The 17098-nt window shown below is 31.6% G+C and overlaps 1 protein-coding gene across 1 annotated transcript; it reads right to left on the bottom strand.

Moving 5' to 3' along the window:
- Positions 1–8397: 8397 nt before the first annotated feature.
- On the bottom strand, positions 8398–11482 carry LOC145075171 (uncharacterized). Its single transcript, XM_079021467.1, has 7 exons — positions 11079–11482; positions 10126–10197; positions 9956–10023; positions 9703–9847; positions 9510–9593; positions 9307–9402; positions 8398–8744 (listed from the first exon to the last, which is right to left on the bottom strand). The coding sequence occupies exons 1-7, from the start codon at positions 11337–11339 to the stop codon at positions 8739–8741; spliced, it is 732 nt and encodes a 243-aa protein (XP_078877593.1). The 5' UTR covers positions 11340–11482; the 3' UTR covers positions 8398–8738.
- Positions 11483–17098: the final 5616 nt, after the last annotated feature.

A 17098-nucleotide genomic window follows, 5' to 3' on the forward strand; every position in this document is an offset into this window, starting at 1 on the left:
GATCTATAAGTTATATGCGCTGGATCTGAGCAGAATCGAGTTTAGAGTAGCTGCATGCATGCGACTCGGCGAGTCGAGTCGCGAGTCCCCGATTTTTTCCCCTTTTTAGTGATGCCGAGTGGGGACCAGTGAGTAGTAGAATGGACTCAGTGAACCGGAGGTCAGACTCAGTAATGGAGGGACTCGACGAGTTGTTCATACAACTCGGCGAGTCCAAGGCAATCTTCTTAGATTCAAGAACAACTCGTCGAGTTGTTCATACAACTCGGCGAGTCAGATGTAGATGGCCTGAGTTCTAGAATCGAAAGGAAACTCGTCGAGTTGATGCCATACTCGACGAGTAACCGCGAGTAGGGTTGAGAAGTAAGAATAGAGACTCGGCGAGTTGGCGGCCCAACTTGGCGAGTCAGGTCAACTGTAGGTTGACTTTGACTAGGAGAGTTGACTTTGACCAGGGGTAAAAGAGTCATTTTACCCCAATGCAGTTATTAGTATCTGATTGAGTGTGTTTATGGAATTGTAGCCGGGGAGATATCGTAGCAGCAGCAGATAGCTTCTAGAGTCATACACTCAGCAGCCAGTTCATGAGGTGAGTTTCCTACCAGTAGGAACGGGTCTACGGCCACAATGCCGGCCCGTTTAACTAGCAGTTAGTTTCGGACTTCGGTCCGAAGCAGTAGTTCAGGGTGCTTGATGTCTTTGTGATTCAGGCATGTCTATGTGTTATGTGTTCTGGACTTCAGTCCGATGCAGTATATGTGTTATGTTAGCAGATACGTGTTTATGTTATGTTATGTTCAGACAGTTCCGGATTTCGGTCCGATGCAGCTAGTTTCGGACTACGGTCTGATGCAGGGGACAAGGTCCCAGTCAGTTCCGGACTTCGGTCCGATGCATTTAGTTTCGGACTTCGGTCCAATGCAGTCATTTCCGGACTTCAGTCCGATGCAGCTAGTTCCGGACTTCGGTCCGATGCAGTCAGTTCCGGACTTCGGTCCGATGCAATGGGCAAGGCCCAGTATGTGCTTTATTTGTTATTGTGTGGTATGTGGTAGTTTGGGGGAGCTCACTAAGCTTCGTGCTTACAGTTTCAGTTTTGGTTTCAGGTACTTCCGCAAGTAAAGGGAAGAGCTCGGGATGATGGCATCGCACACACCACAACTTCAGTTTTGTCTTGGGAGTTGATTCAGTTTCTTAGATATGTTTTGATACAGTTGTGACACAGTTTTTCTCACAGTATTTTATTATGGTTTGAGATACGCAACGTATGGTTTTATTATGTGATACTCAGTTTTATGATCTTTGTTATATTAAAAATGAAATTTTCGGGTCGTATTTTTGGGATGTTTCATTAAAGGTTCTATATAAAAAGCTAGTTTTTATATAATTTGACGCAATTCAATTTTAATAACCGGTATTAAGTTTGAGTACATTTGAACCTTTTATATCTTTAATAAAACTTTATTTTATTATATATATATATATATATATATATATATATATATATATATATATATAGAGAGAGAGAGAGAGAGTTTGTATAAGTTACAAAAATCACCGTTTTAAAACTTATAATGGAGTATTTCAAAATTTGTTGTTATTAACGATTTTATAAAACCGAGTTTTATTTTTAAAATAATAACTTGTTACATCTTATGTCCAATTTTGAAAAACCCAAACTTCATGTGATGTTTATTTTGTCCAAAATTATTTTAGCATGTGAAAAACTAATTTTATCAACTACACAAAATAATGCATAAAATAAACAACACAAACATGCATGAAAAGATATGTGCATAAACATAACCAACTAATGACATTTTTGTGAGCCAACACTAAAGATGCCTACTCCAGTCCTAAAGGGACATTTAAAGGGACCAAAAATCTTCTTGTAATGTTGTTGTAGAAGCTCCCACTTAAGTAAATACCCATTGCTTGCAAAAGATTTGAAGATCTTCTTTATAGGAAACATTCAGCCACATGCAACACTTTTCAGAAAATGGTTGCAGAAAGTGTTGCATTAGGTCAACAGCCCTTTAAAGAAAATGCTACTGTTGACAGCATTCATGACATTTTTCAGAAAGTGTCATCTTTATGCTCAGCACTTTAGTAGACTCGAAAATTGCCTTTTTTGTCTTCAAAAATGGTTCAAACTTCATTTCTTGTTACATTTTTGTACAGATAAATTATTTCTAAAAACTAATCTATTACTTTACAAAAATAAACAAGAAAACTCAATATTATTCCCAAAGGAAATATACTCATGTTCCCGAAGGAATCTCAATCTCATTCTCGAAAGGAATATACTTATGTTCCTGAAGTAATCTCAATCTCACTCCCGAAGGAAAACATTGAGGCGTCATAGAGGGCTATTATGGCATTTTATAAGGCGTCATAGAGGGCATCGTATTGGGTGTTCTAGATGCTTACCAGTCTTCCAATCCAATTTTAGTTATAAAAACACCAAACTAGCAAAAACACAAAACATGAAAGTCGTAGTAATTTTGTCGAGTTTCTGAAACATCTTGACTCAAGTAAATTGAAGTTCTAGAACTTGAGATATGATCAAAACATTGAAGAGGGGTCAAATTTTCCAGCAATATTCTTCTTCACAACTTTACAAAATTTGTCCCTCATGCTTGGTAGCCTATTTTTGCTCATTTTTCTTGCATATTCCACCCAATTCCTTCAACTTTGATTGCCTACACATTTGTTTAACATCATACCAAGTAGAGCCATTCTTGGGTTATCAAACATCAAAATAAACGAATTAAAACATATTATATTAAACCAAAATGACCCGATCAAACCTCCCTAACTTTATTCCAAACTAGTCCCAAGATTGGCCAAAAAATCACCAGTGTAGTCTTAACCTCTAATCCTAAGAAAAAATCAATGAAATCATGAATTTCGTATAATTTATCATAACGTTTCAAAGAACCACGATATATCGATTTTGTGTATCTAAGTACTTATCCAAAACTTTTGAACGTATAATGTTTATTACTCTTATTTTACTTTGGTATTTAAAACCCTCTACTTTTTTAATCTTTTCCAACAATCAACCTCCTGAGTAATCAGTTGAAGTCATTGTCAAAAGTTCTTTTCCAAGGTTCACTAACAAAGTTAGCATGGCCGGTAACACTTAATGGACCAACCCATACACTCATGTTATTGAGGGGTCACATACTGTTTCACACAGTGTCTTCCAATTAAACTTTTCTTCATATTTGTTTTGATTGTGCATTCTTTGAGTTCTTTGATAACTTCTAGTATGGTAATGATTGAGTTACATCATATTTGATCAGATTCGTAAGATTGACATGAGCTAGAATCTTATTGAAAGTTTCTTTTTTGATTAATAAAGTTTAAAGCATTCTGTTTTGTCTATGGTTTGGATTAGTTTTATAATTGCAAGTACTCATTCTTTCTTTTTGACTATTCTAACACAGAGTTTAACCACAAACTCCTCGTGGATTCGACCCTTACTTGACCTAACTATCTAGTGGTTTTTGAGGTTATTTTTTTATTAAGACAACCACCCCGAATACATGAGGAGTTTGCGGCGCCAAAATTTGATCGAGGTCGTTGTCTCAATCAAAAATAACTTCAAAAACCACCCGATAGCTTGGGTAAATAATGGTCGAATCCACAAGGAGTTTGTGGTCAAACCTTGTGCTAAAATAGTCAAAATAAAAAAAACAACTAATACTTTAAATTGTCATAAAATCACTTTTAATTAAGAACAAATCAAAACTATAAACTTTATCAACTATGAATTACTAAAATGAAACTCTCAATGAGAAAAGTAAGGCATTACCGGTTCAGTTATTGACATGTTAGATTCACACACGTTCTTCCCTAAAATCCTAATTCAATTAAATAGACGCAGTTCGGGTTTATTATCTTGTAACATATAATTTTGGGTACATGATATGTTCATTCAAGTAGTTGTCTTACCCCCTACATCAGATTGGATTAAGAACAATTAGTGAATTGGCAATAAAGTGTCTTGCAACTACCTATTATCATATTAAGTACTTAATATCGCAAGTTGTAAGGATATATGTGGATTCAACCAATTGTCTTTGTTCCTAAACTACTTGAACTTGGAACAATCGATGAATTGACTATATACTATTTTAGTTATGAAATCAAATAAATTCACACAACCCAATTTCAATTACTATTACCAAATATCATCACATGAAGCGTAAAACAACAATTGAAATTAACAGAATCAAGTAATAATCAATTGTGTTCATCCAAAAGTCTTAAACATACCCGAAGGTAACCCTAATGATTTGGACTTTCATTGAATTCATACAATAAATAACTTGGAGAAAAACAATGAATTGCATACTAGAATCCAAAAACAAACTTAGAATTATCAAAAAAAAAAAAATAGCCTAATGATTATCAAAGTATGAAACAAGTAAACCTTGGGGAAGAAATAATTATTTCTGGAAATGAATGGAATTGATGATGATCCACCAATTGAACAATCTTCAAACTTTACTTGATGAGGAATTCAATGAAATCTCACATTAAATCCGGATTGGAGTGATCACAAACGTGTTTGGAACCCTCAAATAATGAGGAAAATTGTAGGGGAGAATTTCTCTTATGATTAGGGTTGAATCCCCTTTAAATAAGTGCTAAAAAACTGATTTTCGGAGCTCTTTCCCCCGTGGGCGTCCTAGACGCCGACTAAAATGTTGGGGAGTCATAGAGGGCTATTATGGCGTTTTAGACGGCACCTTGGAAGTTGGGGCGTCATGTAGGGCGTCGTAGTGGGCGTCCTAGATGTTGACCGGTCTTCCAAGCCAATTGTAGTTATGAAAATCGTCAAACAAGCAGAAACACAAAACACGAAAGTGGTTGGCAATTTTGTCTAGTTTCTAAATCATCTTGGTAAAAGGGCTAAAATTATGTTTACTTTATATTGATTATTTAATATTTTTATTAATAACTAAAATATAAAATATAATTTTTAATTAAGTAGTTAATGTAATATGGATTTTTGGTTTGATTCGGTCCAAAGTTTATGAGATCAAAATTCAAACCAAAAATCAAATTCAAAATTCGGTTTGGCCTCGAACCAAACCACAACCGAATTTGAATATGATTTGGTCAGAAATTGATTTCGATTCGAGTTATTTGGTTCTACACCAAATAATTTTCCTTGTTATTACTTTTCAAATGGGATGTTGATATGATTTATAGTCAAAACATTATATGAATTTTTGGAAAATCTCAAACCGACATCACAAAAGTTTTAAACCACGTTATAAAATGTGTTTTATGTGGTTTCATAAACGGACTTATATATCATCCTCGTAAAGCTTGTGTTTGCGTTTTTTTTTCCGGATAATAACTTGTATTTGGATTTCTAGATCTATTAATAAAAGTTAGAAATTATACCTTTGGTTTCGTGGTTAAGTTGACTACGAGTCTACTACAATCATTTATGAAAGATATCTTTTATAAGTAACTTATAACTTATTAAATCATTAATAATTGAGTTTTTTTTTTTTTCAAAACAAACCATATATAATAACCACTTTTGTTTTGAATAATGACAATAGAAGTTAGTAACAAAAACCAACCATAGAGGAACCTAATGTATACTAGTAGGAACTGTGCTTACCCTCTCCATGGGATTCAACCATCAACCAATATGCTTTTGGGCCAATGATAAAGAATGATTCCCTCAATTAAATACGAGTTGGTGTTAGTTAGTCATTTCAAAATAATAATAATAATAATTTTTATATAAAATTGATAAAAACTCAACTAATTATTATTTGTTTAATATGGATAGTCATCAACTTATTTAAAATCTTCAAACCATTTATTATAATTTAAAGAATGGAAAATTAAAACTAATATATATATATATATATATATATATATATATATATATATATATATGTGTGTGTGTGTGTGTGTGTGTGTGGTGCAGTATGTTTGGAACTACAAATTTATAACTAGAAACAACAAAATTATGTTGAATAGCGTGGTTTAACAGAATTGAAAACACAGTACATATGTTCTAACCCACATTATTCGTGCGGTGTGGACGATTTGTGCAGTTTATGTGATTTTATGAGCATCCCTACAATCTTCTTTTGATGGTTTACTTGGTATGACATGTAGACGATGTGGCTCACTAACCCATTTACAAATGTTCAAACCATGGGAGTTACATTCAGTGGCGGATCCAGGATGAAAAACCAGGGGTTGCACAAATTCTTTAGGGCTTGCACTACAATAAAAAAAAAATTGTTACCGAAGGAAGTCTCCGTCACAAAATCGTCACTAAACCAGTGAATTTACGCTAAATTTATAATTATCAGACTTTGTGACGGATTAATGACGGATTTGTGACGGATTTTCGAAAAAAAAAACACGAAATTTACATTTGACGGGAAAATTGGAGGGTTATCCCGGGCTACATAGTAGCTCCGCCCCAGGTTACATTCATGGCAAACAAGGAGAACGATTTGCGACACAGTTCGTTACGATGTGGAAAAACCGTTTTATAATCAACCTTAATTTCCAATCTTTTTTCAAAGAAGCCTTTATTTCCAAACAAAACCCTTCGAGTTAACTCATCATTTCACAAAATGTTAGATTGTGATAATAATAAAACTTTTGAATTCAGGGGTCAACACAAAATTTCTTAGTACAGGAAATATTAGTAGTGTCGTGATGATGAAAAAAATTCCAATTTTTTGAGATTTTTTCACTGCGTCCAAAAAACAAGACGTTGTTGGTATCACTACGAGCATCATAGTAAAACAATGGTGCTTTTGATGGTGGTGATGAACTGATGATTTGACATTATTCCGTCTATATCCATAATTTTCAAAGTGTAAACTCGGCTTTTGTTTTTGGGTACAGTCGTTAACTTCGTTATTTTATACTACCTCCGTCCCAAATTGATAGTCCACTTTTGACTTTTGAAGTCTTTTTTCTTCAACTATGACCTTAAATATTTTTATTTTTGATAGATAATATTTGATGCAAAATATATAAATGGATTGTATTTTAAATGTTTTTTCATTGTTATAAGTTTTATCAAGTAATATATAACACAAATAAAAATATTTAAGGTCAAAATTGAAGAAAAAAGACTTTAAAAGTCAAAAATGGACTATCAATTTGGAACGGAGGGAGTATTATTTTTCCATTTCACATTATATTGGTTTTAGGGCTTAAAGTTATTAAATTCCATTTCACTCACTCTATGGTCTTTCACTCTTAAAGGCCCAATGATACATACCCATTACATCAAATTTGAAGTCTTGCTGTTAGATTCTTTCAGATATTTATTTATGACCTTTTAAGCCCACAAATTTTCAAGTGTAACAAAAGTACACAACATGCTCATAGATCATATTTAAATCTTAGGTATCATTTTTTTAGAACGACTTTTTAGGTCACATGTCGTATAGTACTCTGCTTAAAAAAAAAACAATATAATTGCGTTGCTAAAGCTAAATTTATTTCAGATATTTCCAAATCAAAATTATTGCATTTCTCATGATCATGAAGAGACTATATGTGTAGTCTTGTTTCTAAAATCCAAGACAGTGAATAGTACATGAAACCAAATATCTCTGTCGTCCTGACTAAAGACAAAACACACGAGACTCACTGATCAAACACGGACTCTAAGCTATATCGAATTATAAGTAAAATTTTAGTACAAAAAAAAAAAAAAACAAAAGCCAGTTTGATTCTTGTTTATTTTAATTTCACAAAATTATTAATATATTAAATAAAATTATAAAAACTATACTGGTAGAACAATAATATAACTTTTTTATTAAGCGATTTTCGAAGTCATGGATATTTAAATACCAGCTTATGTTTTTCTGTACAAGTGCTTATTAGATTAAGACAATTTAAGAAAAAGTTTTGTTGATTAACTTATGTGATACAAACATTTAAATTAGCGTATTACGCTATGTTTTGCGTATTAGTTGAAAAACTAGCTGTCAGCTAAAAAGCTAATTGTTAAATAAAAAACTAGCTCATAGCTGAAAAACTATCTGATAAAAAACAACGTTTGGTAAACTAATTGAAAAACTAGCTGAAATATATAAAATTACATAAAAAGACATGTAAGAGTATGTGTTTTTATAATTAATTAAGGGGTGTATTTGAAAATTTTTAAAAAAACTCCTAAAAAGCGTCTAAGTAGCTTTTCAAAAAGCTAGCTTATAAGCTAACTTATAAGCTACTTTTTGACTTACCAAACACGACAACATAAAAAAGCTCGAAAAATTAAACAGCTTATTAGCTAGTTGTGGCGCGTCAAACACAACCTTAATGATTCCAAACCATAATAACCTAAAAGTACTTATATAAGCAATCCCATACACTCCCTTAACCAAATTAAAATAAAATATAACTCAAATCAACCCAATTTTAGGTGAATTGGTCGAAATTACACGAGAAGCGACCAATGAACTCAACAATATACACAATTTACATAACATGGCCATCAATTGAAGCAGTTAAAACTTAAAACTTAAAATAAAATTCATAGAGGAAAACAATTTTTTTTTTTTTGCATTTGAACTCGTCTTGCCCTTTGATTCTTGAACAAGTGGCATGTAAATGCTTCAAGAACTGTTGCAAGTATTTTTTTTATACTGCAATCGAGTTCATGGCCATTGCCATTGGAGTAGGATGATATACAAAAAGGCTTTGCTCATCATCATTGATTATATCTGGGAAAGAAAGGGACCAATTATAAATACTTGTATTGTTAGGGTAAAGAAATGTAAATACATTGAGATAAATGATTTGCTATAATGAAAACATGGGTGGCGCTCTTAATTGCATCTAACCCCACTTCTTGTTTTGTCTAGGAATTAGGATAGTGACACATTATAAGAGATCTTTTCCAATAGGTATTTTACCTTTTTACCCTCTTGTTAGGTATGGAATCAATTCAGATTTTATTTTTTTTTACTTAATCACAAACTCACCACCTATTTCACAAATTGATTTCGGAAAATACCTTGTTTTTTCATGTTTTATCAGTGGTCCCCACTACAAAAATCATCACGATTTTTGTAGAAGTTTTAAGTTGGGACCACTGAAAAAGCAATTTCGTAAAAAATGTATTTCCCGAAATCAATTTTTGAAATCGGGTGTCAAGTTTGTGAAAATGTTGAAAATATGGTTATTTGGTGATATTATATTTTCCCAATTTTGGTAACCTTTTGTAATATAAATTAAATTTAAAAAAAAAAAAAAAAAAAAAAGTATATATGAATTTTGACTAACTTGTCTTCTTCTTTGCCTTAAAATCATCAACCATGAACGGCTAACCACATAACATGGAAGAAGAAACCCCGCCAGCTGAAGAACAGAAACCTGAAACTACATTCATAAATAGTCAACCAAAAAAGTCAAACTATATGTTATAGATCAAATTTAGCACTATTTATAATTTAATTCCAAATAAAAAAAATTACATAAAAACTTACTTTAAAGATTTTGGATGACTCCGGCACCATTCCCAAGTCTCTTGTGATTAACAAAGCTTGGCGTACGAGTAATATTAACATCAACTGCATGTGTTATAATAAGTAAACAATTATACAAATATTTTGAAATATAAACTTTTACACAATTTTATTATTTCGAGTTTTGAACTTTTGACACTTTTTTATTACTTACAATGAGAGCCATAAAACGGAGGTAAGCAATGCTTGTATTACTTGATACATCATACTCTTCATAATCGTGTTCAAGAAACTGGTGCTCCGAAGCAAAAGCTAAAAAGTGAGTATCCCGAAGGTCAATTTGTGGGCCCCATGCATGCCTAAAAGAAAAGTTTTAAACATATAAATTTAACTTTATATTGGAAAAAAAAAAAAAAAAAAAAAAAGAATATAAAACGTGATGTTTTGGGAAGAAAAAAAAATGTAACCTGATATCAATAGTCATAACATCAGGATTAATTCTTGCAGGTGGAAGAGCATAATTTGGTGAATAAACCTATAAATTTAGTCATAAAATATATTACAGTTTTAATAAATAAATAAAAAATAATTAGTGAATTTTATAAATGGGAGTGAAAAGAGTTAAAAAGAATAAAACCTGATTGCATATCTCACAGGTTATATCCCCTTTCTTGTTGCACCATTTCTGAATACATTTCCTATGAGCAAACTATATAAAAAAATTACAATAAAAACTCTCATGTCAAATCTGTTTGGGAAAATGTTCTCAAAGATCCCCAACAATCCGCCCAATTAACAATGACAGAAAAATTTGAACACAAGAATATACGTGGAAACTCCAAAACCGAAGATAAACCACGAGAAAAAAAAAATCCAATATATAACAAATTAGTACAATCACATAGACTAATCTCTCAAGCCACTCCAATAAAACCCCCCACTTTCCAAAAGTTGAACACACTTTTTTATACACAAGAAGAAATAGAAAAGATTGGAATACTTAAAAGTGTATTTGGTTGGGGTACATTGACACCCACCTTTTCTTTTGCCATCAACGCAAGAAAAGACAACCATTTGTGTTGTTTTAGTCAATTCACCAATACTAAAATAGAATACTTTAGGCATAAAGATGTTACAATGTTTGTATACAAGAATTCCACTTTGATTATTGTGGTTAAAGTGGATACTTTTATTTAGATTTAAGTTAAGTTTGTGTTTAAACTTTAAAACATACTCCATAACCCATAACCCATAATCCATAACCCATAATCCATGATCCATAATCAAATTAGATATATGGAAACAAGAGGGCCCCTATCAAGTAGATATAACATAGAGAAGGAGCTATCAGCTGTGCCCTCATTAAATTAGCTCTACTGTCCAAGTACACAATAGAACCACTTAGCATCATAAAGCTTTAACAAGATAAGATATTAGAATCAAACATGGACCCATTACCCATTGTGGGACCCATCAAACTACTTCCAACTTTTGCAATTGTAAAACATAAAATCAGAGTTCAAATCCCTAATTTTGGAAAAAGTTAGATTAAACTAAGAATAAGAATAAGAATAAGAAATAGAAATAAACCTTGAGGGTGCCATTACAGGAACAAGGAGATTCCAGTTCGTGTTCTCCGTCTTCTTCTTGACATATTCTACACTCTCTGATCACCATCTTTGAGAAACCTTCTTCTTCTTCTTCTATGTTGCGATTTAAATCATCACCATCGCCATCATTTCTGGTGTTGTTTTGAAACAATTGTACTACGGTTTTAAGTTCGTCTCCTGTCGTGATGTGGGAGGAGGAGTCTAAGCAAGATGATGCTGTCATTCGTTCGACACAGACCATTGATTGTTCATAAAACACGCACTCACTCACACACTTCGTATGAAGCAGAAGTATGGAGAAGAAGGGGGAAGTGTGAAGTCTGAAAATTAGGAGAGAGAGAGAGAGGGGAAGTAGAAGAAGAAATGGGCCGAGAAAGGCGAGTGTTTTAAAAAGGTGGAGGTGTGCACTGGGAAAGTTACTAAAATGGACGTGTCCTCTTTTCGAAATGACAATATTGACCTCTCTATTTACCTTAATTCACTCTTTTACCATATATGTATTTATTTTAGACCAAATGTCAACCTTAACGGCTTAACACTAAAAATTATATTAAAATCAATTTATTTCTAAAAAATAGTACTAAAAATATATTTTAATAAATATTAATATAATAAATATAATAATTATAAAAGTAAAAACTAATTAAAAAATATTATTTTTATGAAAATAGGTTTTTATATAGATAATGCCACCAACTGTTTTTTATAACATAAAATTGATTTTGCGTTGGTCGGTTAGAATAGATAACAGTGTTTCTATATAAAATAAAGGTCAGTTGGAGTTGCCTTTAATTCATATGACTTGATCTACCATTTTAATCATTATTCCAAAGAGTTATATTTAGATTTTTAAGAATTGTGTATTTATATGTTTAAAAATCTATAGAACATATAAGAAGTTACATGAACATAGATTTGAGATGAATCAAGATATTTCTTTGAAGAATTTTAGGAAAAATTGTTAATATGTATTCTTGTATGTTCTATGAGATAAAAAAAAATTGTACAAAATGTAAGAGAGAATTGATCGTCTATAAAAACCAAAAAACCTGTAAATATATATGTATAATTAATTTTGGGTTAGTTTTTGGCATGAAGAAACATATTTTTTGTTAAAAGACATTGTTGTTGCTAGTAAAAACAAATTTAGTCTTTAAAACAAGTACACAGTTTCGAGCGGAGTTGACCATAGCCGACAAGAGCGACTCATATTGACTCCGAACGTTGACCGACTAATGGGCACCACCAAGGACTGTTCTATGGACCTTGTTACAACCTTACTAACGGAGTGCATGCTCAAATGAACTTATATGAGTGTGCATCTCGTACTTCTTTAACTTACAATAAACAAAAAAAATCAACATGTCTCGAATTAATTTCGATCACACTAACGTGTTGTTTGTTTTTTTGAGTAAATTACACGAATGGTCCTTATGGTTTGGGGTAATTTGCACGTTTGGTCCCTAACTTATTTTTTTAACCCCGAAGGTCCTTACTGTTTTTTTTGTTATGCATTTGGTCCCTTCTATTTATTTTTGTTACGCACTTGGTCTCTGTCTTACCTAAAGAGACTATTATTTGAATAGGGAAAAATGATGAGATATGTAGGATAAGTTAAGGGAAGTGGGGTTGGGAGTGTGTTTATTTAAATAAATTAAAAAAATCAATGGCAAAATAGTCTTTTTAGGTAATACAGGGACCAAGCGTGTAACAAAAACAAACAGTAGGGATCTTCCGAGTTAAAAAAATAAGTTAAGGACTAAACGTGCAAATTACCCTAAACCATAGGGATCATTCGTGTAATTTACTCTTGTTTTTTTTGTAAAAAAACTCTTCTGACCACTTTTTGTTGTGTCGTGCAGCACTTGTCATCTCGTAGTAGTTTATTTTTTAAAAGACTTCAGACTAAAAAACATGTGTGCGTGTTCTGCACCACACAACATTTGACTTGCCTCTTAAAACCACTTCTAGCCTACAAACTAAAAAAGAGAACGAATTACACTAAAAAAAGTGTCGCTCACTTTCTTCCTTCCCCCATCGAATCCTCTACCTTCTCCGGCAGCAGATCGTCGCAGCCTTACATCCTCACAACGTCGTCGCCTGCCTCAACCCCTCTTTCGTCGGCGCCTTGCTCAAACCCTTCTTCGACAGGTTCTTTTTTTCTCACATTCTGAAAATCATTTTTCTTTAATTTATTTTTGTTTTGTAACTGGAATAGATATTCCTTAGCCCTCCTTCGATTTTCCTATTTTGCTATGTTTTTGTTTTTCTAATTTGCTTAAATCGAAATTCCTTAGCCCCTCCTTCGATTTTATGAAGATATATTGATTTTCTTGTTTTATGATGTTGTGATGTTTGCTGAAATCAGTTTCTAATTTGATTTATATGTTGATTTTCTTTATTTCTGATATGATCGATGTTGTTATGTTAGTTTCTGATGTTATTTCATATAGATTTTCTAATTTCTGATTTGATTCATATATGATTTCTGATTTGTGTGTTTCTGATTCATAAGTCTAATTTGCTGAAATGTCATAGATTATAGATTAATTTCATCAATTGAAATTCTTGTTATGCTAAAATGTCATAGATTATAGATTATAGTTTGCTCATTCTTGTGTTGATTGTTAAAATGTCATGATTCTAGTTTGTTGAGTATTGGTTAATGTTATGATTTTCCTAGTTGAGTTTTGGTTAATGTTATTTTTAAATTTCTATTTTTTTTTTGTTTATTGCAGCAGTCTGCAGACGTTAAAAAACAAACAAACTTTTTATTACGGGTTGCAGCCGTTTGGTCCACTTCTTCTGTTGCAGAGGGTTGCAGATGTAATCTACAGACTTCAACAATTTTCGCTTCTAAAAAACAAACAACACCTAAATGGATTGGTCATGCTAAATTCGCCAACATTTATCTTCTATGTCAAAATAGTTGTATTGTTGACAAATATTCGAATATGCAAATGCAAGATGAATGTTTTTTTTCTAGATTTGTCTAATGCAATGTTTTATGAAAAGTAATACTAAATATAGTCATTATAAAAGCATCATATAATGATAGTTTTTAGGGAGTTTTTTCAAGAGCCTCTACATTCCAAAAAAGCTTGTTGAAAGTGAAAAAACTATTGAATGAATTTTTTTTTCAATAAGTATCTTAATTAACAAACTCTTCCATTGTGTTTTTTCAGCCATTTGGTAGGTCTTATACACTTTCAACCTAATATAAATAAACAACTTTTTGAGGATCTCACAAAAAACAAAAGTAAAAAAGAGCTCTCTTATTATGAATATTTTATAGAAATATTACACATTCATGCGTTTGAAATATTTTTCACACAAATAATAAATTAACGCATTTGTATATATCGAAGTGGGTTTTTTTTTTTTGGTGAGCGTCTATCAAAAAAAAAATTATTGAAATCGTATATCTACGTGAGTTTCTTTGTCTTTGATGTATTTATAACGAGCAACAATAAACGACACATTTGAAATTCGACAAAACATTCCATCATTATATAATGGATTCATTGAAAAATAATCATTATATAATTTACAATTTGCATTTACTCGATCACGAACCAATGAAAGAACATTCTTATGTGTGTTTGTGACAATTTGAAGTTTTATTAATTATAAATTATAAGAAAAATGTTATATTTAAATGAACTTAAGCCAGTTATCACGTTTTAAAATATATTATATAACAATAAAATTAAACAAATTAATTCAAAATATGTAAACTCAAAATTGAAATAAATTAAACATATAAAATCAAAGTTAATAATCAAATATGACAAATGAAAGTCCCAACACTTTATTTATAAACTTAATGAATAATGTAACTCTAAATTTGGAGTTCATTTTTAATAATAACTTTATAATTAATCTAAAAATAATAAAGTGGTATCGAACATGAAATAATTCGACTTTTTATATGAAAATAAAATAACTATATTTGTATAGATATATTGAGGGATAATGACTTAAATGGTTAATATATTTTTTAATTTATACATTTGGTCATTGAGTTTTTTTTTTCGTCCACATTTACCCCTTAAATTTGTTGAACTATACATACTCAGTCTTTATGACCGGTTACTCCAGGTTAGCCGGGAAAAATGATTTAATAGGGTAATATATTTTTCATTTTGTACACGTTTAGTCCTTAATATTTTTGTACACATTTAGTCCTTAATATTTTTTTGTTTCAAAATAAGTTATTTTTGTTTTTGTACACATTCAGTACTTATGAATGTTTTCTTTAGGTTTTTCTCACGACATCTTACATGGGACAATCATTGATGAAGTGTGTGAGGCTGTTGATGTTTATGTGTAATGTCTCATTTTCACAATCAAAAAAATTTCATTTTTAAATAAGGCAAAACTCCCTAATTATAAATCCATTATTAAGAAAAAAACGTTTATTCCAAAATACATTTATCGAAAATCAGAGTGATATAAGAAAATGTGTAATCCTCATAATGTTGATGAGTGTGTATAGCCATGCATTCGCCTTCCCACGACCAACGATAGAACCTGAAAACATAAACAACTGGGTAACCACAAAGTTTAGTGAGTTTCCCCCAAAATACCCAACACAACAAACGTATTATTATGCATAACGGACCCACACTCATTAGATTGGTACACCTTGGCCCAACCAGTCATCAGACTGGAATGCCAACATGCAACAAGGCCAATCAGCAATCGGACTGGAATATTCAGGGTTTGTTGGTATGACGCCTTAATCCAACCGCTCTTCTCGAGTCTTCGTGCCTACAGCTTATAGTCGGCCCGCACCAGGTATCTTGGCCTACAACATATAGCAGGACCACCTGAAACTATCCCACCACCATATGGCTATCCCACATAAAATGTCGTGAGAAAAACCTAAAGAAATCATTCATAAGTACTGGATGAATAAACAAACAAAAATGACTTATTTTGCAATAAAAAAAATATTAAGGACTAAATGTGTACAAAAATATTAAGAACTAAATGTGTACAAAATGATAAATATATTACCCTATTAAGTCATTTTTACCGGCTAACATGGAGTAGCCGATCATAATGACTAAATGTGTACAATTTAACAAGTTGAAGGGGTAAATGTGGATGAAAAAAAAACTCAGTGACTAAATGTGTACAAATCGAAAAATATATTACCTTTTTAAGTCATTATCCCATATATTGAAGATGCACTAAGTATTCATATTTTGTTTGTATATGATAATTTCAAAATTCTTTTCTACGACAATAATCGTTCACAAATAAATGTCTGGATATCATAAATATTATAATAAGTAATTTTTATGGTTTCAAAAGTATATAAACATTAACATATACATATATGAACAAATTATTTTTTATTGAGAAGCAAAGTGAATATCTTAATTATAGATTATTCAGATAATATAATATATTTGGATTAACAATACATGTTTACTATCTATACTAAAAAAAAGTAACTACTCGTTGCTATTGCTTAAGTTGTTACTGCCAATATGTTTGTCGCTAGGGTAAGCATTTGGACCGGTGAATTGGACCAGACCGTTTTTTTGGATCACCGGGCCGGCTCTCAGTTCTAGGAATCCATCAAAACCGGTTTGGTTTTTTTCCCGGTCCGGTCCGGTTTTTACTGGATTTAGAACCGGTTGGACCCGATTTAAAAAAAAAATTGTAATCTGTGAAAATTTTTAAATAACCATAACTTATTCGTTTTAAATCGGATTGACACGCGGTTTTTTCCAACGTTTAATATACAGTTTGTAAATGAATTTAGACTATAATTTTGTTGATTTTGGTATTATATTCAATGAGTTACAGTCTTTCAAAGTTTAACTATCAAAGTTGAAAATTTTCAGCTTTTCAACAACATTTTTAAAATTTTGTAATTTGTGAAAATTTTTAAATAACCATAACTCATTCGTTTTAAGTCGGATTGACACGCGGCTTTTTCCAACGTTTAATTTACAGTTTGTAGATGAATTTAGACTATAATGT

This window comes from Lactuca serriola, chromosome 9 (assembly GCF_051521515.1).
Source record: "Lactuca serriola cultivar US96UC23 chromosome 9, Lser_US96UC23_V15, whole genome shotgun sequence".
NCBI classification, from domain to species: domain Eukaryota; kingdom Viridiplantae; phylum Streptophyta; class Magnoliopsida; order Asterales; family Asteraceae; genus Lactuca; species Lactuca serriola.

Excerpts from the sequence above, each read along its gene's own strand:
- LOC145075171 (XM_079021467.1), bottom strand. The coding sequence starts at position 11,339 with ATGGTCTGTGTCGAACGAATGACAGCATCATCTTGCTTAGACTCCTCC. Across the intron at positions 10,198-11,078 it reads CCTGTAATGGCACCCTCAAG|TTTGCTCATAGGAAATGTAT; the intron begins GTTTATTTCTAT and ends TTTTTTATATAG. Across the intron at positions 9,848-9,955 it reads GTTATGACTATTGATATCAG|GCATGCATGGGGCCCACAAA; the intron begins GTTACATTTTTT and ends CTTTTCTTTTAG.